General features: G+C 36.8%; 1 protein-coding gene across 1 annotated transcript; it reads left to right on the plus strand.

Annotated features, from left to right (window-relative positions):
- Positions 1-27,827, plus strand: LOC139719404 (alpha-2,8-sialyltransferase 8B-like). Its single transcript, XM_071630824.1, has 3 exons — positions 1-265; positions 22,043-22,133; positions 27,098-27,827. The coding sequence occupies exons 1-3, from the start codon at positions 121-123 to the stop codon at positions 27,633-27,635; spliced, it is 774 nt and encodes a 257-aa protein (XP_071486925.1). The 5' UTR covers positions 1-120; the 3' UTR covers positions 27,636-27,827.

The following is a 27,827-nucleotide window of genomic DNA, read 5'->3' on the forward strand; positions in this document are numbered from 1 at the left end:
TGGAAGAGGAATGAACTGAAGTATGTTGGGAATGACTATATTGACTGTCGATCGCTGGTTGTGATGTCTGCAATCCCGTTCTTGGATTTGTCGTAAAGCGCAAAGCATGTAGACATCGAGATGGCTAGCTGGATGGCCAAGGGTTTTGGGGTGTTGGTCTGCGTTGCCATTGGTGTCTTTATAGCTCTGTATGGTACTGTGTTCTCTACGCTCAGTCTCATCACGCAACCTGCGACAGTAGGTGTTCAATGGGAGAGGTCCGATGGTAAGCCAGTTTGGCTGTGTCACGTTTCTCTGTATAATGTACCAACCTGAGATTCTGTATATGTATATGCATGTATTTCTGATAAAGTTTCCGCATTCGTTTTGGAGAACGCAACTGACAAAGGTAAGTGTGGATAACAACAACAACAACAACAACCAAAGAAAATTATGTAACAGACTGGTTTTCTCAGATAAACTTTGAATTGAACTTTGTACTATAGTAGACAGAAAGATCCGTCTGTCCGAAGGAGTGTTTTTGACGTTATCGCTCTCCTCCGTAGTATACAACATCGTTGATTCCGTGAAGCCAGACGCAGTCTCCGCGGAACATAATTATCTCCAACGACCAGATACAGACCGATCTTTCGGTCAAGTATTATAGGTGCATGTCTGTACGCCTAAACTAGATGTACAATACATCAATCATCTAAACATCAGGAAGATTCTCTACGGATGTTTCCATTCAGAAATTCTGAAGTAAAGCGTGTTTCAAACAACGTCATAATCCCAATCAGACACAAGACATTACAACATCACTTCATAGAAGTGGACGTATCAAAGCATGTTGGAAATACTTGTAATTGGAAAACTGAAAGTGAAACAGCAGCTCTGCAATTACATACTCTATGCATATCATATTGTCATTAGTGGCACAAGCCCTCGTGCTGTAGCTAGGCATGAAGCTTTAGAAAGATGATTGATGACGGTCCACAGACCAAATACCCGCAATAGTTATCGGCATTGGTGAACTTAAATACGTGCCTGTATAGACGGAGCAAATACTTCACGAGCAGAGGCCGACTTTTGGTGGGTTCGCAGAATTCACGGTTCACCCTTCGTGCATGTATAGATACACAGGAAGTCGCGCCATTATTCCCAAGAGTCGTATACGTATCAGTATACTTTTTCTTTCATGTGACATGACCACATTCACACTAAAAACGATCGCACAAAAATTAGTAAACAGTGATTTGATGTTCAGGCGGTTCATTATTACTGATAGTTTCGATACAGGCTGACACATTTACTTCAGTACACGTACAATGACTTCATGTGAGTCTCTTGTGAAAAGTCGAATGAGGCTTTCTACATGTCCACTGGATCGCGAGTACCATTATTATAATGATCCCTAGGACGTTTCCGAAAATGATGCTCGATGCTCTGAGAAATTGTATGGAGGGAATTCCCCCTTGGAGTGTTGTACTTGAGCATACTTCTAGCATTTTCAATTGTGTTTCATCAGTAAACGCTAAAGGCGGTATCTTACTGAGCGGCGAACGTTTGCGAACGTAGCGAATTTGGGATTTCGCCAGAGTTCGTAAAGGGTTGCAAAAGGTTCGTTAACAGTTGCAAGAAAGTTCGCAAACGGTTTTTATCGTCGCAAACAGTTTTTCTTGTCGCAAGGAAATTTTGAACATGTTCAAAATTTCTTTGCGAACCTTTGAGAATTTGTATTTTCGCTAACAGTTGTAAACATTCGCTAAACACTCGTAAGAATTCGCAAACGGTCTTAATACGGTGTCGCTAACATTTTTATTTGATTCGCCACTGCTAGCGAACAAGTTAGTAACCGGATGGTTCCTATAAAAAAAGCTCCTGAAACAGGCAAGGTTCCACTCTATGAAAGTTCATGAAGCTCTTGACATCTCCATCATGTAATTGTTGGAAAATCTTTTCATATTGACCAAAGTCTCTCCTCTGCAACAACCACTCTCTGACCCAAACAGTCTTCCTTTCTTGTTTTTCTTTATCTTCTTTTTTTTTATGCTGCACGATAGCTGTATAGCAGCAGCCTGGCAAAACAGCTCTCCAAGGATATCAGCACGTTGAGCCTCTTCTTGGCAGAAATTTATTTCCATATACTTGAAATCCATCTTGAACGGTTGTCAAAAGAGATCTGAATTAGTATAGAGGGTTGTACGTTCGTCTTATGGGACTGACTATACATAATCGCCTGGTACTTTTCTAGGTCCCAGAACATTCGCAAATTGTCACAAAGGATTTGCAAACAGTTGTTAATATTTGCAAAACTGTCGCTAACATTTGCAAAATTGTCGCTAACATTTGCAAAATTGTCGCTAACATTTGCTAACAGTCGCTAATAGTCGCCACCTGTGTTTCGCAAACACTTTCGCAAACATTCGCTGAAGTGTTGCTAATTATCGCTAAACATCGCTAAAAGTCGCTAGCTGTCGCTAATGACGGAAGCGAACCTTGATTTTCAAGTTTTGTTATGATTATGATTGTATGGTCAGACCCATAAAACGAACGTAGGCCTACAACCTTCCACTGCATTCAGATCTCTTGTGATCACCGTTCAAGATGGATTTCCAGAATATGGAATTAAATTTCTGCCAAGAAGAGGCTCAACGTGCTGCTATCCTTGAAGAGCTGCTTTGCCTGGCTGCTACTACAGCTATCGTGCAGCTTAAGAGAAAGAAGATGAAGAAAAACAAGAAAGGAAGAAGAAAGAAAGACTTTTGGGTCAGAGAGTGGTTGTTGCAGAGGACAGACTTTGGTCGATATGAAAAGCTTTTGCAGCAATTACATGATGGTGTATTCCATTTTTAATCTATTTTAAGCTACAAATAATATTTCAAGTCATCTCCAGATCTTTTGACCTTGACATTGTTCTGAAAATAGCTGTAAATTCTGTAATATTAGCATATTCCCAACACACAAGATTTACACCATATATCAAAATCAATTTTTTCTCAGACAGAATGCCTGATCATGGTTATATTTGCAGTATTGGTAGTCTGTAACAAGTATTTAGAGGATATGGTATGAATTGAATTGTGGAACATGACAATGACCTTGAAAATACAGCTGAAAAACAAAATTTATAATCGTTCAAATTTCCAATAATAATATTATTATATGGTGTTTATTCTGACTTTGAATTGTGTGATATTTTAATATTGATAATGACTTATAGCTGATAATTGCAAATCATCTTCCATTTTTGTTCTATTTTAAGTTCCAAATAGTATCAAAAGTCATATCCATATCATTTGACCTTGACATTATTCTAAAAATAGCCATAATGCCTTAAAAATGAGCATACCATAATATTCGCAATGCATAATAACTTTACAGCATATTTTCTTATTGATTTTCTCACAGACAGAATGCCTAATCATTTTGATATTTGGAGTATTGGTAGTCTGTAATATGTACTTGGAGGATCTGTGATGATCAATGCACACGTGCAGTTTTATCCAATTTATCCAGGTTGTAGTCCTATAGATAATGGATGCGCACATTATCATCACCATTAACATTTTAGCCATAAACCTATAAAATGATCAAAACACTAACAAATTTCAAGACTACTTCCATCCTTTCATGTCATTTACAATATTTGTACTTAGAATTTCTTGTTCTGAATTTCACACACTAGGCATTCTGTCTGTGAGAAATTCAATTTTGAAAGTATGCTGTAAAGCTCATGATGTGTTGTAATTATGCTCATTTGAAGGCATTATGGCTATACTTCTAGAATAATGTCAAGGTCAAACGATGTGAATATGATATTAGATACTATTTGAAGCTTAAAATAGAACAAAAATGGAAGATGATTTGCAACTATCAGCCATAAGTCTTTATTGATATTAAGATGTCGCATAATTCAAAGTCGGTATAAACACCATAAATATTTGAAATTTGAACGATATTATTAATTTTATATTTTTTAGCTGTATTTTCAAGGTCATTGTCATTTTCCATAAATCAGTTCATACCATAACCTCTAAATACTTGTTACAGACTACCGATACTGCAAATATAACCATGATCAGGCATTTTGTCTCAGAGAAAATTGATTTTGAAATATGTTGTAAATCTTGTGTGTTGGGAATATGCCAATATTATAGAATTTACAGCTATTTTCAGAACAATGTCAAGGTCAAAACATCTGGAGATAACTTGAAATATTATTTGTAACTTAAAATAGAATAAAAATGGAATATGATTTGCAGTTTTCAGCTTAAAGTCACCATTAATAAAGAAAGGGCACACAACTAAAAATCAATGTAAACACACTTTAACACCATTATGGAAAATTTACGATTTGTGATGTATACCCTTCTAGAGTCACAGACTTTCATTCCAGAAAATACCATCGTGTCTTGGCACTTCATCTTTGATTTATCACCATTTGAAATGTCCTTAAAATCTCACATGTCATTTTACGTGAATTTTTGGATGTTTATGACCATTTTCGAATGCATTACCCAGCAATTAAACATTTTGGTAACAAAAATTTTTTTCATAACCCATGAAAATATAGGTAAATGTCTATCAATACACAAAGATTGGTGTCGCTCCTCGATGGGACTAGTGGTGATTTGTGACCTTGAACTTGGCAACTTTTTGAAAAAAATCCAACTGTGAGGGCGCCCTACGAGAAACGACGCATACTTTTTGGCCGATTTTTGGTAGGTCTTTAGAGCAAGTGAGAGTCTTTAAATATGCATAATACTGGGTTCTAAGCTAATTGAATTTTGGAGTTATCAACTTCCAAACATGCACCCAAAAACATTAGCTTTGACGCTTAACACCATTTTCGGTGACCTCGTGCGCAATAACGGATAGTCATATCCGCGCCATAATATTATGTGCATGTTAGGATTGTAAAGTTCTTCCAGTTTACAGAAAATGAGCAATGTAACTCATCTAACTTGGCTGCAGCAGTCAATCAAAAATAGCAAATTTTATTTAAACTCGATTGTTCGACCACGCATTGGTTGCTAAGGGAGGCTGTATCTTAGCAACCGTTTGACCTTGGGGCAAAATATTTCAGAATCTTCCGTCAGACACTAGGGGAACATTTGGTGCGAGTTTAAAGAAAATCGAAGGTGGTCGGGTTACAAATATTGTCTGAAAATTGGTTGATTTGACGTGGATTGTCCCATGTATAATAACTATACAACAGAACATATATATATATATATATATATATACATGGGTCAATCCACGTCAAATCATCCAATTTTCAGAAAAGTTGTCACCCGACCCCCTCCGATTTTCTTTAAAATCGCACCAAATGTTCCCCAAAGTGTCTGACAGAAAATCCCAAAATATTTTGCCCCAAGGTCAATTGGTTGCTAAGATACAGCCTCACATAGCAACCGATGCGCAATCCAAAATATTAGTTAAAAGAAAATTATGCATTTTTGATTGATTGTGGTAGCATGGATATTTATGCAAAAGTGTTCATTATCTGGAAATTGGAAGAACTTTATAGTCTTTGCAAGAAAAAGTGACTGTGACGCGAAATTGACTTTACGTTAACGTGCACGAGGTCACCGAAAATGGTGTTAAATGTTAACTTCGAAAATTTTAATACATATTTAGAGGCTAATATCTTCCACATTTCATCACCTTAGGTTCTAAAATATTATGCTGTTGAAGGCTTTGACTTGCTCAGTAATTTTGAAAAAAAATCAGCGGATTCGTGCCCACCGTTTTTACGGAGAGCGCCCTCAAAGTTGACAAAAATAAAAAATGTGCCAAATTCAAGGTCATGGATCACCCTTCGTCCCACCTAGAAATGGCATCAATTTTTTTGTATTGATAGATATTTACCTATATTATCTTGGGTTACCAAAGAAATTTTGCTACCGAAATGTTCAATGGTAAATTTACCCCACTGAAAATGGTCGTAAACGACCAAATTCCCATGTAATATCACATATTGGGTTTAGAGGACATTTCAAATGTCCATGCTTTCAAGATGAAAAGCCCCAGCCCTCTGATATTTGCAGTAGGGGTAGTCTGTTATACATATTTTAGTAATATATACCACAAAACACTTTCATTACATTATAATGACCTTGAAATTTAATCCAAAATTTGATAAAAACAATAAGTCGCTCCATTTTCCTCATTGCACTGCACGTAATATGTGTTTTGAAAGACTTTTCAGAGCAATATTTCAAGAATTATGAAAGCTGACAGCCTAACATATTAAAGGTTCTATACTTTTTGTGCTCTTCTTTCAGATATAGTGTCAATTTGATCATGAATGTTATATCCTTGACCTTGAAGTGCTTCTAAAAATAGCTGTAAATTTGTTAACTACAAATTACACACACAACAGGTGTTTTATGGCTAACATACTGGTGGTTCTTTCACAAACACAAAAGTGTTTATGGTGTAAATGTTATATACTGGAATAAATCTATAGGTTCTTGCAAGATATGTAACAATTAATTACTTTGTTCTGACATTGACCCTGAATTTATCACCTTCAAAATCAGGAGAAATGCCTATTCCTGCCCATGCAAAAAGTATGCAATAATAGTTGATTATGGACATTGCGCCCAACACATAAGAATGATTCTTATTCTAGCCTGTGAAACGCACATTAAAAAGCACTGAGAGTCATCTTTTTGGGGGGGATTTGTTCTGTAACTTATGACAACATCCAAAATCATTTCAATTCTTATGTAGTTTCTTGTTTTGGGAATATTTGTTATGTATTTCTTTGTTTTTTATTTTCTACAGCATTTGTGGGTTTTTTTTATTGGAAATTGTCACAGCCCACTTTTTCTACTATAATTTGAATAGAATTAATCAATCAAAGTGATAAATAGTAAAAATAGTCAAGTTTTTATGAGTTTCACCACAAAGCACTGTTTTCCATAGGAAATGCACACAAAATCACAAAATATTACTGTCCCCTTTTGTGATTGAAATTGAGGGTCATTGTCAGAACAAAGTAATAAATTGTAACATATCTTGCAAGCACGTATAGATTAATTCCAGTATATAACATTCACACTATAAAAAGCTTTTGTGTTTGTGAAAGAATCACGAGTATGTCATGCCATAAAACACCTGTCTGTGTGTAATTTGTAGTTAACAAATTTACAGCTATTTTTAGAAGCACTTCAAGGTCAAGGGTATAACATTCATGATCAAATTGACACTAAATCTTGAAATATTGCTCTGTGAAAAGTCTTTCAAAACACATATTACGTGCAGTGCAATGAGGAAAATGGAGCGACTTATTGTTTTTATCAAATTTTGGATTAAATTTCAAGGTCATTATTATGTAATAAAAGTGTTTTGTGGCATATATTACTAAAATATGTATAACAGACTACCCCTACTGCAAATATCAGAGGGCTAGGGCTTTTCATCTTGAAAGCATGGACATTTGAAATGTCTTCTAAACCCAATATGTGATATTACATGGGAATTTGGTCGTTTACAACCATTTTCAGTGGGGTAAATTTACCATTGAACATTTCGGTAGCAAAATTTCTTTGGTAACCCAAGATAATATAGGTCAATGTCTATCAATACAAAAAAATTGATGCCATTCCTAGGTGGGACGAAGGGTGATCCGTGACCTTGAATTTGGCACATTTTTCATTTTTGTCAACTTTGAGGGCGCTCTCCGTAAAAACGATGGGCACGAATCCGCTGATTTTTTTCAAAATTACTGAGCAAGTCAAAGCCTTCAACAACATAATATTTTAGAACCTAAGGTGATGAAATGTGGAAGATATTAGCCTCTAAATATGCATTAAAATTTTGGAAATTAACATTTAACACCATTTTCGGTGACCTCGTGCACGTTAACGAAAAGTCAATTTCGCGTCACAGTCACTTTTTCTTGCAAAGACTATAAAGTTCTTCCAATTTCTAGATAATGAACACTTTTGCATAAATATCCATGCTACCACAATCAATCAAAAATGCATAATTTTCTTTTAACTAATATTTTGGAATGCGTATCAGTTGCTATGTGAGGCTGTATCTTAGCAACCAATTGACCTTGGGGCAAAATATTTTGGGATTTTCCGTCAGACACTTTGGGGAACATTTGGTGCGATTTTAAAGAAAATCGGAGGGGGTCGGGTGACAAGCACTGGATGATTTGACATGGATTGACCCTAATATATATATATATATATATATATATATATATATATATATTTATATATATATAATATGTATATATATATATATATACATGTACATATATATTATATGTATATATATATACGTATATATATACATAATTATATATATAATATATAATCGAGTTTAAATAAATATACTTTTGATATGAAGATATTCTGTTGTTGATGTGCATTTTTGATAATCTCTCTCTCTATGTGTATATATATATATATATTATATGTATACACACACACACATAGAGAGAGAGAGATTATCTTTAAGAAATGCACATCAACAACAGAACATCTTCATATCAAAAGTTACAGCTGTGTGTGATTTATAGGTTTTCATCAGATTTGCATTCTATTTAACGATGCGATCATTCAAGTTTGAGTGAATTTGAATGATCACCGAGATCTGTATTCAAAAGGTAACCGTTAGTCCATTAAATTCAATTTCGTCAGCATGCGATTTCATGAGTTTCTTAAATAAACGTTCATGCATAAGAAGGGCGTTCAAATTAAAAATGCTTGTACAAGCGCCCATCCAAATTTGCATCAGCACCGCCGTGAAGAAAGCTATAGGAATTCAAATTTACGATAAGGCACATTGGCCGTGTTATTTCGTTGTTGCATATGTTCGTTCTGTAGTTTTTCATCTGTTTGGATATGTAAACGTTAAAATAGGATTTTTGCCTTACCCATAGTTATGCTGGCCTCGGGTCGCTCTAGAAAACACTAGACCCTTACCAATCAGCTAACCGTACAACAGGAATGTAATTGAAGACAGTCGAGTTGAACAGTACACCCTAGTCAGTGTGACCAACAGCGTGAAAAATAGGGTTGGCATGCAGCCTGAAGTAATGCTAAATTGCCATGAAATTATGTCCACCATATCAACCAATGTGGTGCCCAATTAGCTGCCAAGCAAAAGCAAAACAAAGCAAAACAAAAGGTCCTCACTTATGGTGCCCAATTAATGATATTTTTTTCCTTGAAAATTGTGGTTTCCGATCCCCAATAAAAAAAGGATCCTCACTTGTAGCCTGACAAGCAAGCAAGCAAGCAAGCAAGCAAATAGAAAAGTGCTCAAATTCCATGCGCCCAAATTTGGTGCTGAATCAGCTGGCAAGCAAAACATAAAGCGATTTTCACCACTTTTTACTGTCAATTTCATAGACAAATCAGCTGACAAACTGATAAACAACCAAAAAATGCCGCAGTACACAAAAAGGTACAGTGATTTCCTTTCTGTACTAGAATTACCTATGCTATAAACAGACAAATTATCCATACCATAATGCTAGATGCTGCAGCGTCGAAAAATTATGCTAGAAAGCATATATGCCAACTCTGGCAACGTTGTCTCAGTCTTTCTTTAGTTCGTCACCTTGTGTATGCGTGAGGTGAAACTGATACACTGTACCGTATGTCCCCCCATACAAATTACAACGCGACCCTCCGCAATGATAACTTTAAAGATAATGAATCAATCCAATACAATTTCAGGCTACGAAACTGTAACTCATTGCCCACATCTTACAGAAAACCCCATTCAATTTGGTTCAGTGATCAAAGAGAAATGAGGAATTTTGTAGAGCATGTCGGGAATCTCTTCCCTCCAAGTTCCGTCTATTGTGTTCACACACGAGCATCCAAGCGCTAAACTTGGAAGAATTAGACTCATGACATGCTTTACAACAATCCACATTTCTCTTTGACCGCTTAACCAAATTGAATGGAGTTTTCTGGAAAATAGAGCTAAAATTTCATATTTTAAGACCCTGAAGTTGCATTTAGACAGCTTAATCATATTGGGTGTTATCAATGCGAAAATGTTATTTTATTTATTTTTTTTTTTTTGGGGGGGGACATACTGTATAAAAACATTGAACATATCAGACATATATCTTATTATTATCATTATTATTCATTGTTATTATTATTATTATTATTCATTATTTTTATTATTATTATTCATTATTTTATTATTATTATTATTATTATTATTATTATTATTATTATTATTATTATTTATTCGGCAGTTCAACATACATATACAATACAAGCGGACATAAAATACAGACAGAAAATCGTATTACATGATATAAAAATTGTGATTCAAGGTGCATGCCGCTGGTTGCCAGGGGAGGAAAAGACGAACTTAATCACCGAGGCTCGAGACCTTCCTCCCCACCCAGTGCATGCACCCAGAATCAGCTATATCAATGTAAAACAGTTACAAACATTATCAAATAATACATTATTACACAAAAATGCACTGAATTCAAACACAAATATGACTAAAACTATCCCTGATTATGGCCGATGCCCCATCCTGACCTGATGGTGTTAGCTCATCCAGCAAAACTGGTGTATGTAGCCATTGATAATACTAGATAAAATAAATAAACAAAATGGAATTATTCTGTAAACATTAACCCTAACTTACCTGGGGGACAAATTCCGCGACCATAAGTTCCGGCGCGCAATTTTTTTTTTCTTTTTACTTTCAAGTCTCGCGCAACTTTTGAGACCAAATTTGTCGCGCCCGGGCATACCGTTCCGAAGCCACGCCCCTTAAAAAAAATTTCGTCAACCCCAAAATTGCTCAAAAACGTGATTTTGTGTACAAAGTCAATACAAATTGTGTTTTTTTAATTAATTCGTATTAAGATTCATATTTTTAATCTTAATGGCTGAAATCAATTTGTTTTGGTATAATTATGCTTCAAAAAATGTGTATGACAAATTCTGCTGAAAAAAACAACAAAAACAAAAGTTCGAAAAAACAAAGAAATACATAAAAAATTGATAAAACAATAAAAAACATAAGAAATTAATTTTGATATTGAAATTTTTTTTACGCACAAATGTTCGGAATGTCACTAAGAATATTTACACCAAAAATCAGCATTCCATAATCTTTTATAAGCCAATAACAGACGAAAATGAGTTTTTTGCATATATTTGCATGATTGATTAATTTAAAATAGAAAATGCAAATTTTTCGAAAATTTAACTGAACAGTCTTGTAGATCACATCCGGCTTTATGTTCATGCAAAATTTTGCGGCGATCACGCAATCAACGGCCGAGATCTGAAGGGGGGGGGGCATAATGCCCCCCCCCCCCCCAGGAATTCAAGCTCGCTAAATAGCCCAGGTAAGTTAGGGTTAATGATGATTTCAAGTGGGTGGTGATTACACATGTAGGCTAATGAAATTGAACAGGGAAACCAGTGGCATACCATAATTTTTAGTCAATCTTAAATTAAGTTCGACTTCGTGAAACACCCCCTGGACTATACATTTAAATCTTCTCCCGATACCCGAATCGGGATGAAATAATTTACCGGTATTGATCAAAGGTGTCAATCAAGCAAGTCCAAAAACTATTCATCCCATGAAACTGTCATTGATATGAGTAATAGCTGAATAGTGTACAATTTTGTTGGAGGTGATTTGGATATGAAAGCAGGAATCAGTTCCAATTAAATCTAAGATTGATTTTGAAGTAAGGTTTCAGATTTTGGTCAAATTTTAACCCTCTGTACAAAAATGAACTTTGCTCAGGAACCAATGATGTGTATGTGAGTGTGTGCTGACAATGGCCCTGAACAATGGACATGCCTTAACCACCTGTTGACGAGCCGTCAGTCTCGCGCTCCCAGGCACATGAATGCTTAATCAATAATTCATGTGGATTGCCCCGGGCACTGCTAGTCTGAATTCATGCACGATAAAGGGTAAAATGCATGCACATGGAAAAAGTAAGCACATGCTTCCATGTGCTCGCAAACACCACATTTCATTCCAGCTGGCAATCATTTTCAAATTTTGCTTCACATATCACTAAATCTGGGATATAAATAAGCATAAATGATCTCAATTAAAGTCATTCATTTTAATAAAACTGTTTACTTATAGTCTGACAAATTTGTCGCTTTTTTTCGATAAAAAGAGATCATTTTTGGTAAAGAGTTCAGCAGCATTTTTCATTGGGGCGATTTGTTTCACAGTTGTGAGTAGATTTAGTTAAGGCTCCGTATACACAAGTGTATAGTCTAATTGATTTTCTTTGCTTCCTGTCACCTTGTTTACGACAGAACAGTATCGGCAGGCGTTTGACTTTACACAGATACTGCCAGAAGCTGAATAAAGACTAGTTGTGATAGTGGAATTTCTCATGAATAAATAATGAAGCATTTAAACCCTGGCCATTGTTCAGGACCATTGTCAGGGTGTTAACCACACACTCCCATCAGGGAGGTGTTACAGAGATGGAGTGGCAACTCTTCGTAATTCATGCAAACACATGTTTGGGTTCAAGGCGTTACAATGGGATGTCTAGCATTCCACTACGCTTTTAAGTCATGGCATGCTCGGCACCGCTCTATTCGCAAGACGAAGTTCGGAGACGAAAAACGCATTTCACCTTTCGTTGAATTACAAGCTTTATTTCACCGTAAAATTTTAAATGAAATACTCGAATTGATTTAGAATAGTTTAGGAAAGAATTCAATATTATAAACATGTATTTCTAGTTTCTTCGTAATGCGCAAATCGAAATGAAATGAAAATTAGGCCCTCTTAAAAACCTAATATTTTTCTATAATGCGCACATTTCCGCATGTCAGTTTTTTAATCTTTTAATCTGGGATATTTTGATCTTTCGAAAAAAAAGTTTTCCGCTAAAGGGTGTTCCAGCGTGTTTTTAAACTATTTGCTGTCAAAATTGTCAGTTTTACAATGCATTTTGATTCGCTGCTCCAATTCAAGGTACACAAATTCATTGTTGCCATCACATTGAAAGAGAGAGCGAATTGCAGGAGGGGCAAGTATTTCTAGATGTGAGAGCGCTAGTCCCGATTATTGATGCTCTCTTTTGTCAAAGCACATGGGTTAACACCTGTAGTTGAACGCATAACTTCTCGGCGGGGCCGCGCATAACTTCAAAGGAGAGCAGGAGTTGCCTCTCCTGTAGCACCTCCCTGCTCCCATACACATCCATTGACCCCTGTGCAAAGTGAAAGTTTTGTACAGAGGGTTGAAAATAGAGCAAAATCTGGAACCTAACTGTGAAATTAATCATGGATTTCATGAAACTGATTTATGCCTTCATATTTAAACCACCTCCAACAAAATTGTACACTATTCCGCTATCACTGATATCAATGACAGTGTTATCTGATGTATAGTTTATGAATTGATAAGAATCAAAAGTGGGAAACGTTTTTTGAAATACATGCCTAGTACAATGCGTAGCTGTCAGACCTAGTATGCTACGTGCCGTATGTACCCTACGCTATAGCGTAACCTACGCTAGACATATTTATGGAGTTCTTAACACACAAAAGGATTTTCTCTTTTATCGAAATCTGTAAGTAAAATGATAGCCTTGAACTTACACAGACCCAACGGATGAAGTATTCCCATCGTGAACCCATCGTGATTATCGTCAGATAATCTCACATATTTGCTGAAACTTGTAAGAAGCACAAACGTTCAATCCTTTGTTTGGTGTTCCATTTTTTTTATTATTTTTTTTTTGCCCTTAAAATGGAAGGCCGAAAATTAGCGCGTCTATAACTCACAATCGAACATCCCGGCCCTATAGACCCTACTATGAGTATCTAGCCCATTTTTGGAAAGCCGAAAATGACAATGGTATACAAATTAACAAGAAGTAGACTAATGCAACCTATATTACGTTGTTTCAGCTAGGAGAGAACTTGATTCATCGAACACGAATACACTATTGTGAAATAATGTAGAAAAAAAGGGTTTTCTGTTCTTGAAAATGTAAGAAGTGTACCTTTGGGCAATCAGTTCTTTGTCCTGAATGACTAGAAATAATTCAGAATATAATTAAAAGACGGTAAGGAAACGATATGAAGTTGCTGAGTCATTCAAAACATACGATATCATAATTATAGTGAGCAGATATTCTTGCTAGCTATTGATTTTGTCACATAAGTCTACCATCTGTGCTTCTTCGTTCAAGTGGTAGTGGATATGGGGCTCCAGCACAGTAACGTGATCGTGTCAACACATGTCTGTTCTCTCATTCTTTTATTCTACATGATATAGTATTTATATGTAAAATTATGATACAAACTGTTGGCGATCTATTAAATACATGCGAGGAGACCAAATTAATTTTGATCATAAGTTTGAGTTTGAGTTTGAGTTTGAGCTTATTTAAAATAACAACAATATATGTACAGGAAAGTTTGAATACATGTTTATACATCAATATTAATACATAGCACATTAAAGTAACCGTCTAAACGATTTAAAAACACATATTGAATATAATCTATAATATATAATGGATAAATGATTATGTGATCTAAAACTATTAATCAAAAAAGAGCTACAATATGGCGATGTTGTACACAATGAGGTTGCTAAAAGAACCAAGAGATAGCATAGGTGCTAGTAGGTGTTGGTCCTTTTAAACACGTATTACATAATGAACTATTAAAATACTTTTAAAAATACTGTTATAACATTATTGATTTGTAGTACCATTGTCTATACAGATTTAATGTGTTTTGCTAAATTACTTCGGAAATTTTTCCTGGTATTGATACTCCTTAAATTCTTTGGCAAAGTATTCCACAATTTCACTACTATATAAAAAAATGAGAGTTGGCCATACTTAGTTTTACATATTGGTAGATAAAGCAAGCCTTCTTTTTTGCCCCTTGTTGAATAAGATAAGGATATTTTGACAATATTCTACTAGATCATGTGGCATATTTCCCTTTGATAAATCAAATATAAATGTACAAATGTAAAGTTTATGCAGTTCAAATACGTCCATTACTCCCAGTTTTTGAAACAGGGGATCAGAAGGTGTTCTGAGTGGACTGAAAGTGATAACTCGCATGGCCATTTTCTGACTATTAAAGACGAAGGCAGTTTTTTTATAAAAAAGACAGGCACCATGGCAGGCAAAGACCACACCTCTCTATACAATTTGATGCCTACAATATTTCTTTGTCTTGTCGCTTCTTTGAGACAATTACCTAAGTCTCGGCGAGTTTTGAATAAGTCGCCTCTTCGTTTTTACACCTCTTCCTGAGGCGTTTTGGAACAACCAATCACCTTCCCAGCTCATGTATAAAAGGCAATTCACCGTTATGTTGAATTCAGGGGAGGGACGGAAGTGCCCCGCCTTCCAACTCTCCAGTAAAACATTATCTCCGTCTCGGCGCTCTGTCAACATTAAAAAGAGAGTCAATTCGTGAGTTCGTTTTGGATGTTTCATTGCATATAGACACTTCAATTTCACTAGTAGAGAGCTGTAATGTTTTTAGCAATTCCTTCCACTTTATTAGCTCACCTGAGCCGAAGGCTCAAATGAGCTATTGCGATCGCTCTTCTTCCGACGTCCGTCGTGCGTCGTGCATAACATTTTTATACCTCCGCCAAACGAAGTTTGAAGGGGGTATATAGGAATCAGCGGACGGTCGGGCGGTCGGGCAGTCGGTCGGGCGGTCGGGCGGTCGGGCGGTCGGGCGGTCGGGCGGTCGGGCGGTCGGGCGGTCGGTCCGTTGCAAATCTTGCGTCGCGAACTACTTCCTCAGTTTTCAACCGATTCCCATAAAACTTGGCATAGATGTGTGCCTTGGGTTGTAGATGTGCAAGACGTATTTTTTGACAGTACCCAAAAGTACGTTGCCATGGTAACGGCATATTATGGGCAAATATGGGTACAAATCTTGCGTCGCGAACTCCTCCCACAGTCTTTGATCAATTTTTATGAAATTAGGTACAGATGTTCATCTGAATATGTTAATGTGCAAGACACATATTTCCGCAGTGGCAAAAAGTGCGTTGCCATGGTAACGGCATGTTATTGGTAAAATATAGGGCAAAATGCTTCATGGCAAAACTGCTTCATCAGTGTTCTTCCAATTCTCATGGAATTCATATTGAATGTTTGTCTTAGGATATAGGTCAGCATGACACATTTCTTGACAGTGACAAAAAGTATGTTGCCATGGTAACAGCTCACATATTATGAGCCAAAATGATGGAAAATTTTGTGTTGCAAACTACTTCCTCAGTTTTTGCCCAATTTCCATGAAACATGGTACAGATGTGTGCCTTTGGTTGTAGATGTGCAAGACGCATTTTTCGACAGTACCCGAAAGTACGTTGCCATGGTAACGGCATATTAATGGCAGAAGATCAAGGAAAGATCTTGCGGATTTAACTACTTCCTCAGTTTTTTGACCAAAGCTTATGAAATGTTGTTTTGACCAAAGCTTATGAAATGTTGTTTGGCGGGGGTATATCCAGTCGCTGTAGCGACATTTCTAGTTACATTTTCATCTTCTTGAGAACCCCATGACCGATTTTCACCAAACTTGGCAGGTAGCATCCCTAGGGGGAAAGGATCTCAATTTGTTCAAATGGGCACCATGCCCCACCTGGGGGGGGGGGGGGGGGGGCAGAGGGGCCCAAACCCCCAAAATTAAGAATTCTTTAAAAATCTTCTTCTCTAGAACCAGAAGTGATAGAGCTAAGTTAGTACTATGAGCTAGTACATTGATGACTGTAGTTTCAAGTTTGTTCATGGCGGAATCAGGGGTGCCCCCCTTGGGACCCAGGGGAGGGGGAGAGGGAGGGGGAGGGGTCCTAATGGGGCCCAAATTGTACATTTTCATCTTTTTCTTGAAAAACCCCCGTATGAATTTTCACCAAATTGGCAGGTAGCATCCCTAGGGGGATAGAATCTCTTTCTCGTCAAATGGGCACCATGCCCCACCTGGGGGTCCACAGGGGCCTAAATTGGGGCCTAAATTGTAATTTTTCATCTCTTTCTTGAAAACCCCTTTTATGAATTTTCACCAAACTTGGCAGGTAGCATCCCAAGGGGGATAGAATCTCAATTCCATCAAATGGGTACCATGCGCCACCTGGGGGCCCCGGGGGCCCATCCCACTCCCAGTAAGGAATCTTTAGATATTTTCTCTAGAACCAGAAGTGATTGAGCAAAGTTAATACAATGAATTAGTATATTTATGACTGTTGTTTCAAGTTTATGGCAGAATCAGAGGTGCCCCTTTCCCCCTTGGGACCCAAGGGAGTGGGGTGGAATGGGTCCAAATGGTGGTGTAAATTGTACATGTTCATAATCGTTGACAAACCCCTTGATGAATATTCATCAAACTTGACAGGTTGCATGCCAGGGAGTTAAGATCTCAATTTGTTCAACAGGGCACCATGCTCCCCTTTGGGGACCCAAGGGGCCTAATTCCACCTCCCCCCCCCCCCCCCCAACATTAGGGAATATTTACAATTCTTCTCTAGAACCAGACTTGATAAAGCAAAGTTACTTTGTGTTTGTACATTGATGACTGTAATTCTAAGTTTGTTCATTGCACTCGGGGGAGGGAGGGCAAACGCACCTCCGAAATTAAGGAATATTCAATAATATTGTTCTCTAGATTCAAAAGTGATAGGGATTTAAGTCTTCTTTTTTTCAAAACTGCATAGTCCAACATTCTATAAAGTACAGTGTACCTTGCAGGTATTTTTACCAGTGTGATGGAATATGCAAATGGACACCATGCCCCCAGCTCTCAAAGCTACCCCACCACAAGTTTCCAATGTTCTCAGGTAAGAATCTGCCAGAATGCATGGAAAGTGAACTTGCGATACTCCAGTGAACGCGAGACCCCCGGGTCTCTTGTTTTTGTTAGCATTCAAAATAAATTCCCTTCGGCATTGAACAACAAGGCAGAAGAATAGATCACTAATGAATCATGTAGTGATATTGGTTTTTTTTTCAGAGATCGGAATATGTCTTCGTATTTATCTTATCAAAACATGATACAGTGTATTCAAACACACACACACACACACACACACACACACACACACACGTGCATGCACAGATCTGACATCAAAACAATTGCAAAGAACAAACGAAATGAACAGAAGTACTATCACGTAATTGTCTCCTGCCGAAGGAGTCAGAAATTTCGCAATCAACAGAATAAGAATCGATTTTCATTCTGGCTGAAGAAAACATTTCTTCTTTTCGTTCTTTTCGTTATTCTGCTCTGCACACGCAATATTACCTTAATTACGATATAATACGGCGGCTTTCACGAGCTATCATAGCTTATCGGGAATTTTATTTTGAGTGCATTGAATCGAAAAATGTAATATAATGAAACAGAAAATAAAGAAAGCTCATTATATTTGTAAAGTGCTGTATTTCTATTTAGGAGTTCCTGCTTCATTGCATCTGGGCAATTCCGCGGTAACGGAATTACAAATCAGAGAATTTTGGCTCATATTCTTTCACCCTGTATACAGGATTGATTACTTTGCCTTCTCTTGATACATTTAAAAGATGCAGAGGTACTCACACTGTCACCCCAAATACAAATTTGTTAAATGTTCTCACTTGGTTGGTTACAAAGGAGGTATATGTGTGATGGTAACGGAATTACTAGAGAATTTAGTCACAACTTCAACTCTGACTTTGGGAGTTGTTTCTCTGAAATCTATAACACATACACTGTAGGTTGTTGTCTGATTTCATCTTTGATTGTGTCGACTTCAATTCGGTTGTATTGTTTTTCAAATATTTCATCACATTTTCCAAGCAGCACGCTTTTTCCCTGTAAAGTCAGTGGTAACGGAATTACACAAATGGTAACGGAATTACTCCTTCTGAAATACACTGGAAAAAATACACATTCTTGGTACTCATGTATTCTGAAATGTCTTGATAAAGATTGTTTATGCCTTTAGCTCTAATATAACCACTAAATAAGTACTCCCTAGCCTTTGACCTTGAACTGCTACAAGTGTATACTGTGCCAAATGAGTTTTTATTGTCAAAAAACATAAAATGTTCACGCTAACAACTGTGATTTGAAGTCGTAACTATGTCAATCAAGATCTCGTAACTTCTAAGTACCACATCCATCAAAATTTGTCTACTTTCAAGTTAAGAATTTCACACTCTGCAGGTAAATGACATCTAAGACACATGGTAACGGAATTACGCTAGAATAGCCCTACACAAGTACAATTCTGTAAATCCAGTCAACAATACTCAAATTTTCTTGTATTTCTTTTGTTGATATCATGCAAGACAGATTTCTCTGTTTTCTTCTTCCTAAATATGCCAATAATTGACAATATGTGTGAATTACTTACGAGTATTCTACATAAATATTATGTGCACATGCATAAGAAAATAATAAAAAACTGTCCGGATTGACACTGAATTTAAATCTAAATCATAAAGTGCCAATTTACAGTGCAAAAGCACAGTGTGCAGCCCCAACATTGAACACAATGTTTAATATTAAGGATGAACACTAAAGATGCTTGAAACTTGTAATTTGTTAAGTGAAAAGATGCAGTTGTGGTTCAATGACAAATATAACAAATTACAATTCAATCATAAGTAGAAAAGAAAATTTTCTTATATGATTATGGTACTGCACCAGTGCTTAATCATTATTATCTATATGTTGTGGCATATATTAATCACTAAAAACTTGTGACATTTTACTAATAGCTGAAGTTGCCCCCTGGTATATAATGTAGTACATAATTTGATAATTCCCTTACAGTGTAAGTCCTACTAAAGCCCACCAAAATAAGATGAACTAAACTATTAAAAAGGAAATAGAAAACAGCAAAATAACTTTAACAAACTACAACTTTTTGAACCATTAGAGTGAGTCCACCAAATTCTGTTAATTCATAGAAAGGTAAGAGGGCCTCTTTTATCCATCTGCAGCTCACTGTGTAAGAGTTAGATGAATCAACCTGTGAATAATGTTAGTATTTACTTCTGACCACACAAAATTTCCAAATGACGTCTTCAGAAACACGACAGTGATTTGATCACTGACTGTAATCATGACTTGGCCTACAATTTTCCTACAAGTTTCCTGTCTCTGTCTTTCTTCTTTGACTTTGTCTATTTTCTCATCCTGAGTGTTGCCATATATTTACTCACAAGAAGTGTGCATCTTCTCTTTTGCAGTAAGTTGTATTTTGACTGCCTGAAAGCAAATTATAAAATACACTGTGATGGCACTTGTATGAAAGGAAACTGGATTGTACAGCAAATGGTAACATGAAGAGTAAAGGTAGAAGCAGAAGCCCATTGACTTTGATATTTAAAATCTTCTTAGGATTGGAAAGTATAGGCCTAAATGTTACATTTTAGAGCTGTATCACAATTACTGACTGGGTAAATGTTCATCACAAATGGTGTTTTTGTCTTTATTCCTTTTAAAAAGAAAGGATAAAAGAACAAATTTCAAAGGGTAGCAGATGCTCTGTATCAAATGGGCATGAAAATCAAAATACATGTCTCTGTGGAGGAAAGATCTAAGAAACAAATGAAAGAAGGTAATAGTCATACACTTACCATTAAAGATAAAGGACTTCAGGATGAAAACAGGACATGTTCAATAAAAGGTCAGACTCTATGGTGATAATAAAGCCTTTAGCATACAGAAAGATCAAACGTGTCACATTCAGTGGGCATCCCGTGTCAAGTTATGACTTCTATCACATTGTGTATGATCCTTATCTTAAATTCTTGATCTTTCCTCACAAAAATTATCCTGTTCATTTCTCTCTGTCAGTAGCAGTGCTCTCTTTTCCTTTTAAAGAAATTTTATGTCCTTCCTCTTCTTTGTAACCTTTGTTCAATTTATGCTGCATCACACCCATTCAATAGTCCCTCATCACTATACTTAGATTTTGTATGAAACCATGAGACTTTTTAGCGAGAAAATATACAAATTGATATCTCAGAATTCAGTATGATTTTTAACATTTGAGAATGAGTATCTGTAGCAAACCTTATAAAGTTATCAGTTAGCACAGTCTCCATGTACACATGTAGTTCTTGTACATGAGAGAAGGTGAAGGAAGGGAGGAGACTTTCAGCACAAGTCTTGTCAAGCGTGTACCCTGATGTCAGGACTCACTGTCAGAGGCATCCAGCTACACTGTATGCTGAGTCATGTCAGTGTATCCATACATATATTTCAACTTTCACTCCTTTACTGCCAATCACTAACACTGTTATGCTCAATAATAATGCCCTGAAGCTATTTCATGGACAGTTCAATTACATATTGGCACGAAAGTAGGATATGTCATTCTCTTCCATATTAGATGTGCGTGTAATTCCGTTACCATGTAATTCCGTTACCACAATTACAGAAGAACTGAAGGAGATATTTCACAAAATGTTTTGTGACTTTTCAGGGAGTCACATGTAGAGAAAAAATTTACAAGGGGAGAAAAAATCAGTGATTAGTTTGTTCAGGAGAAAACTTTTTTTAATTTTATGGTAACGGAATTACGTCAATTTGTCAGTAGATTTTGAAAATTTCTCCAAAAAATATCATAATGAGAGTGACTGAATGCTTCATTAAATGTGATTGTTGAAGCATAGGAATAAAGATGTGGAAGTATGGATAAAGCAGAGAGATATCTAAGTTGTTTCATTTTAAATTTTCATTTAATGTTGTAAGATTTTAGATAAATACAATAAATAGTCTTCCAACTTCAAAAGTGTGTACAACAAAAACGAGGAAAGTTATTGGTAAAGGGTTTTTTGTTTCCGTAAATACAACAATCCGTCTGTACGGGAAACTGAAATTTCTGAGCATTTACGTAACTTTGAATTTTGCTGTTTTTACCCTTCCCATACGCGGAATTGCCCATCTTGCAAATCAGCCGTTAGATGAGTACTAATATACTATACTCGACGCTCTTTGTTTAGCCATATAAGAAGATATGTCTGTCTTTCTGCCCCTTCTTGCCTTTTTATTTGCATGTGGGAAACAAGGCAGTCAGTTTGCAGTTGAAGCATCACTTGTCACACGGACGAATACACCGGCAAGTAAAGTCACGAGCCCTCTGAAAACATCTTACATAAGGTAAGTTTAGATACATCAGCGCTATTGTTGCGTAAGTTCGAAACAATTAAGATTACTGAAAACAATATCAAAGCCACTGTTTACTATTGGGAGCATTTATTAACAGAAATGTTTGAGTTACCACATCAGATGCCTACAGTTTAGTTGCATCACTATAATATATATATATATATATAGTGATAACAGCAATTAGTTTCTGCTCGGAGTCCAAGAAAGTATAGATTCACAACAGTAGTTCAGTATGAAAACTCCGTGAGAGACGTAGTTAAAATCTGCCATTGACTTGACAAAGCCCTATGGGCGAAAATTCGTCAAAACTACGTCTCTCACGGAGTTTCCATATTGAACTACTGCTGTGAATATATACACATGTATATATATATGCATATCCACAAATATGAGGAGATATCGCTCTATGACTCACAGCTGTATATACATAGGCGATTGTGATTTTATTTTAGAAACGATTTTGATAAAGACTGTTGTTCATCTTTGTATATTTAATAATACTTACTCTCTAAAAAAATCGAGTGAAAATTTTCACTCTAACAAGAGTGAATACAAAAAAGAGTGAATTTCGAGTGAAATTGGAGTGAATTTTGAGTGAAAATGCTCATTTTCACTCATTTTGGAGTGACGTCAGGGATCACTCGAAGATTTTGGAGTGATCCCTGACGTCACTCCAAAATGAGTGAAAATGAGCATTTTCACTCAAAATTCACTCCAATTTCACTCGAAATTCACTCTTTTTCGTATTCACTCTTTTTGGAGTGAAAATTTTCACTCGATTTTTTTTTAGAGAGTAACATTGATTATACTGAGTAAAATCTTTACATTTTGTCGTTTCTATCCCTAACTAACATTGTAGAACTCTCTTGAAGGACTAAAGCTGTTTTGTTTTTATCTTTAAATGTAAATTGTGGCTTTAAGTATTCCCACTGAAGTTGATTATGGAAGAAAAGGTGTCATCAACGAACACGAAATGGTAAAGAATATTTATCAAAATTGGGTGTGAATAAGAGTCAAAGAATTGAACAGTTCTATAAAAAAAAGATACTTGTATTGAAGTAATGTGAGATACTGAAGTCATGGTCTCAAAATACTTTTTCTCAATATTAGTACAATGAAGAAGTTAAAAAATAATTTCGTGGTTGATGGAAAAACAGCAACAACATGGTACCCATCAAATTCACATAGTTATCCATATTATTGTTGTATCCCCCGATCAATTGGGAGGATACTATTGGCCTTGTTACGCCACCGTTCTACTGGTTGCGGTTCTTCTCGGATCATCTTCAAATTCGGCATGAAGGTGTATTATGGTACAGAATAATTATAACCCAAAATGAAGAAGCCCATCGAACTGGTGATAGCGCCCTCGCTTGTTCCGTCTTTACACAGAAAAAGTACATTTTCAGGGTCTGCTGCTGTGTGCCATACTCGCCATTTTTCTTGACCGATGTTTTTTCTCGAATTTGGTATGTAAATGGATCACAGTCAAGTCTAGACACCTATAGCTATTGGTAATGCTACCCCCACTGTTCCATCTTTTACAGGGTCAAAGGTCACCCTAAGATAAAAATGTGCATTTTTTTAAAAACATTATTCTATAACTTGATTGTTAGGCCTACCCATCAGATTTTTTTCAGACTTGCTGTAAGGAGGTGTATGGGTGGTCATTCTACGTGTACAGTGTAGGACACATGCTCAATTGTGATGACGACGCCTTCAGTGTTCCGACTTTGACGCCATGTCACATTTCTTGTCTCGTATGTGCTCTATTAGCTATAACTTGTCGGATTTTATTCAAACTTGTTGTGGAGGTTTATGGGTTTGTTTTTTGTTTTTGTTTTTTTTCAGGTAGCACAAGTTTTCCTTGACAGAGCCCTCATTGTTCTGACTTTTTAAGGATGACATGTCATATTTCTTGTATGTGCTATATACCAGCCTCATTTCTCGTCGGATTTTATTCAAACTTGCTCAATATGGATGGTCATTCTACATTTACATGTAGGAAATAACAATTTGTGGTGATGGTGCCCCCAGTACTCCGACGTGGATGCCATGTGCATGTCATATTTCTTGTATGTGTAACTTCTATCAGCCACATTTCTTGTAGGATTTTATTCAAACTTGCTGTGAAGGTTTATAGGGAATTATTATCATTCTAGGTAACAGAATCTTTCATTGACAGCGCCCTCATTGTTCTGACTTTTATAGGATGACAATATGTGCTAGACCAGCCTTATTTTTCGTCGGATTTCATTGCATCCTGCGGCAGTTGTGATATTATTCTTCAACATTTTGGCCTTTAAAAAAGTCATGCAGATGGGTTGTCGGGATGTTCAGAGGATACATGTGCTCGAACGGGTCCCCCGTCCTAGTGCTGTAATTACAATCTGCATTGAGTTGACGTGAATGATAGATTCATTATTATGGATGGCATTAATTCAAGCTAGAGCAATCCACCGCGGCAGCGCGAGGTCGAATAGGATGCCTCACTTTTCTAAGCAATCACATCTGTCACGAGAACATTTTCACTTTTTATCAAAATTTATCTTGACCTCTGACTGGAGACTAACATTTTTCCCTCACTGCATCAAGGATGCATTTCCGTATTAATTTCCACAAAATGCTCTAAAGAGTATCAATATCGGACTTACTCTTCACCTTGTGACCAATAACCTTGAATTTCGGAATTCATGCCAAATTTGGTAAGATTCACTTCTACTTCTGTCGTTTTGTTTGCTGTTAATCCTTTGAAATATATCAAATTTAGAGTGTCCATAAAGTGTCATTTCATGAGAATAGCCGAATATCACAAATACTACTCATAGTAATTACTGTAAATCATGTGGACTGATAGTCTCTCGCTACGAAACGTAGATATCCCATGAAAGCAAGAATCTGTTTTACCATGGTAATTCGTTGTGCTGTATTCCCCAGATTCACATGACACAATACTTATGCTGTTGTTGTTGTTAATTTTGACATTTGACACAAAGAAATAATTATTTCAAGGATGATCTTTGATTCTCGTGTGTATGTTTCATAATACCACATGCAGTATACGTTAGTCCCATGCCCTGACACTACTGTAGTTGGCTCCTACTTCTTCTTTTTTGTGCCACAACATTATATGCTACACTAGGATATTGGTTTTACTGTGCATCTTGTTTAACCCCCTTCCTCGCTACTTATACTTTTTTCACCCTTTTAACACTTACATCATTATATTGGTCCATATCTAGTTTTATGTTGCCTCTCCATTCACATTCATGTATCCTCCACAGGTTACCCACCCTTGAGCTTACTGACTAGTACTGGCATTACCATATCATTTTATTCGCTCACTCTAGTCTATTTGCGCTATTTCCCCTGCCAAACCCTAATGTTACAATGAAAATTAGTATGCTGCCACTGTCACAGTGGTAGCCTAATTGTGATGTAGAGTAGATTATACCTATAGGGCGATTTATATAAAGTTCAAGTTGATTTATTTCATTTCCAACAAAATAATTAGGAATACAATGAAATGGAGACTTAATGAGCTCCTTTGTGGAGACAGTATGAGCTCCCTCGTGGAGACGATATGAGCTCCCTCGTGGAGACTTGGTACATACATATATATTTAATAATGTTCATATTTTTCTAAGATTAATAATGTCTGTTTTATGTTAAGTACTGTCTGGGGCAAATTATTTGTATAGGGCCCCATTTTTCTCTTTCTTCTTTCTTTCTATAAAACAACAACAACAACAATGAAATGTTCGCTTATACAAATGTCACGAAATCATAACAACAATGTGATGAACGTAATAACGTGTCATAAAGACGTTGATCGCGTGCTCTGAACAAAATGGTCGAATTAAGTTGATGCATGTTTATTTTTATTTTTTGTCCTTCCTGGGGAAGGGGTCAATTCTTTAACTTTCTTTTACTCACAAATATAAATGTATAATCAAGCAACAAAAACATAACATTAACCCTAATCAGGCTGGGCTTTTTTGGCTATGCTGTATCGGGGGGGGGGGGGGGGGGGGGGCGGATTCCGCCCCCCCCCCCCTTCAGATCTCGCCTATGGAACGCGTGATCGCGCCGAAAATCGGCACACGCGACGCCCGCGACGTATACTATCAAAATGTATGGTTGCTTTCTCCGAAAAAATTTTCTTATATTTTATATTAATTAATTATTGTGATTTATGCATAAAATCAGTTTTGGGCTCTAAATCACTTATTAATGCTCTAATTAAGCTAATTTCTTTTTTAAAATGTTTCTTGTATCATTCTTCTGAGACATAGAATAAAAAAAAAATCTGTATCGAAATTAATTTCTTATGTATTTGATTGTTTTTGAATTTCTTATGTATTTCTTTGTTTTTCGACCTTTTGTTTTTGTTTGTTTTTTGGCCAAAATTTGTCACAGACATTTTTCGAAGCTTTATTATGCTAAAATAAATTAATTTCGTCCATTCAAAGTCAAGATATGAATTTTTATGTGAATTAATTGAAAAAACACAATTTGCATTGGATTTGTACGCAAAATCACGTTTTGGAGCAATTTTGGGGTTGACAAATTTTTTTCGAACGGGCGTCGCGTCAAAACGGTACGCGCGGGGGCAACAATTTTGGTCTCAAAAGTTGCGCGACACTTGAAAGAAAAAAGTCATGAAACATCGCGGCGGGAGCTTATCGCGTTGCAAAGATATTGCGCGAAACGTCGAGGGGGGGGGGGGGCGGAATCCGCCCCCCCCCCAACCTGATTAGGGTTAAAGATGCAGTATTGTGTGTGTGTGTGTGTGTGTGTGTGTGTGTGTGTGTTTCATCAGCACGAGAATACCCCCCCCCTGAATGTACAATACTAGTATATTTTGTTTCTGCCACTTACCTGTCATTCACATAATTATAATCTCGAATGTTTGAAAAAGTCACGAACGTGTCACGACTATTCTATCTCTATAGGGAAAAGGTGCTGACGAAACTAACTCTGTCGGATATCATCCAGATCTACAAAACCGACATCGATCCCGAGTTCTTTGACTTTGAGGTTAATCAGACGGAGCTGACCCTTCAAAATAAGACAGAGACCATACCTGAGCAGGACCGATGCGCCGTGGTGGGCAACTCGGGCATACTGGCCGACAGTCGGTGTGGAGCTGCCATTGATGGTCACGACTACGTGTTTCGAATGAACCTTGCCCCGTTCGGGGGCGACCTCGGAACCGATGTTGGATACAAGGCAAATGCGACAACGATGAATTACTCCCAGATGACTAGACTTGGTCGAGCTGCAAGAAAGACATTGTCAATTTCAAATACGACATTGGGAACTTGGGTAGAGCGGGTCAAGATGTACAATCACTCGGTGATTTGGTATCCGAAAGGAGGCAGTCGCAAAGGAAATATGAACAACTTGGGAAGAGCTATGGGCAAGCAGTTTAACTTTGAGGCAAGATGGGCCTACAGCCCCATGTCACTCTTTGGGGCAATCCCGAGGTAATGTTATACTCCACCCTACCCATGTTACCTCTGTCTGTGTTATGTCTTCTACCTCAATCTATCTCTGTAGTCGATTTATCTTCATGAACCTTTATGTATTCACCTACCTTGACAATAGCTATTTATCCACCTATGAATTCATTATCTTTCCATCTGTCTTAATATGTCTGCTTTATGTCCCTCCAGGTCGTCT

The sequence above is a fragment of the Diadema antillarum genome, unplaced genomic scaffold (genome assembly GCF_040938485.1).
Source record: "Diadema antillarum isolate AM-2024a unplaced genomic scaffold, OU_Dant_1.0 scf00000110, whole genome shotgun sequence".
Classification (NCBI taxonomy): Eukaryota; Metazoa; Echinodermata; class Echinoidea; order Diadematoida; family Diadematidae; genus Diadema; species Diadema antillarum.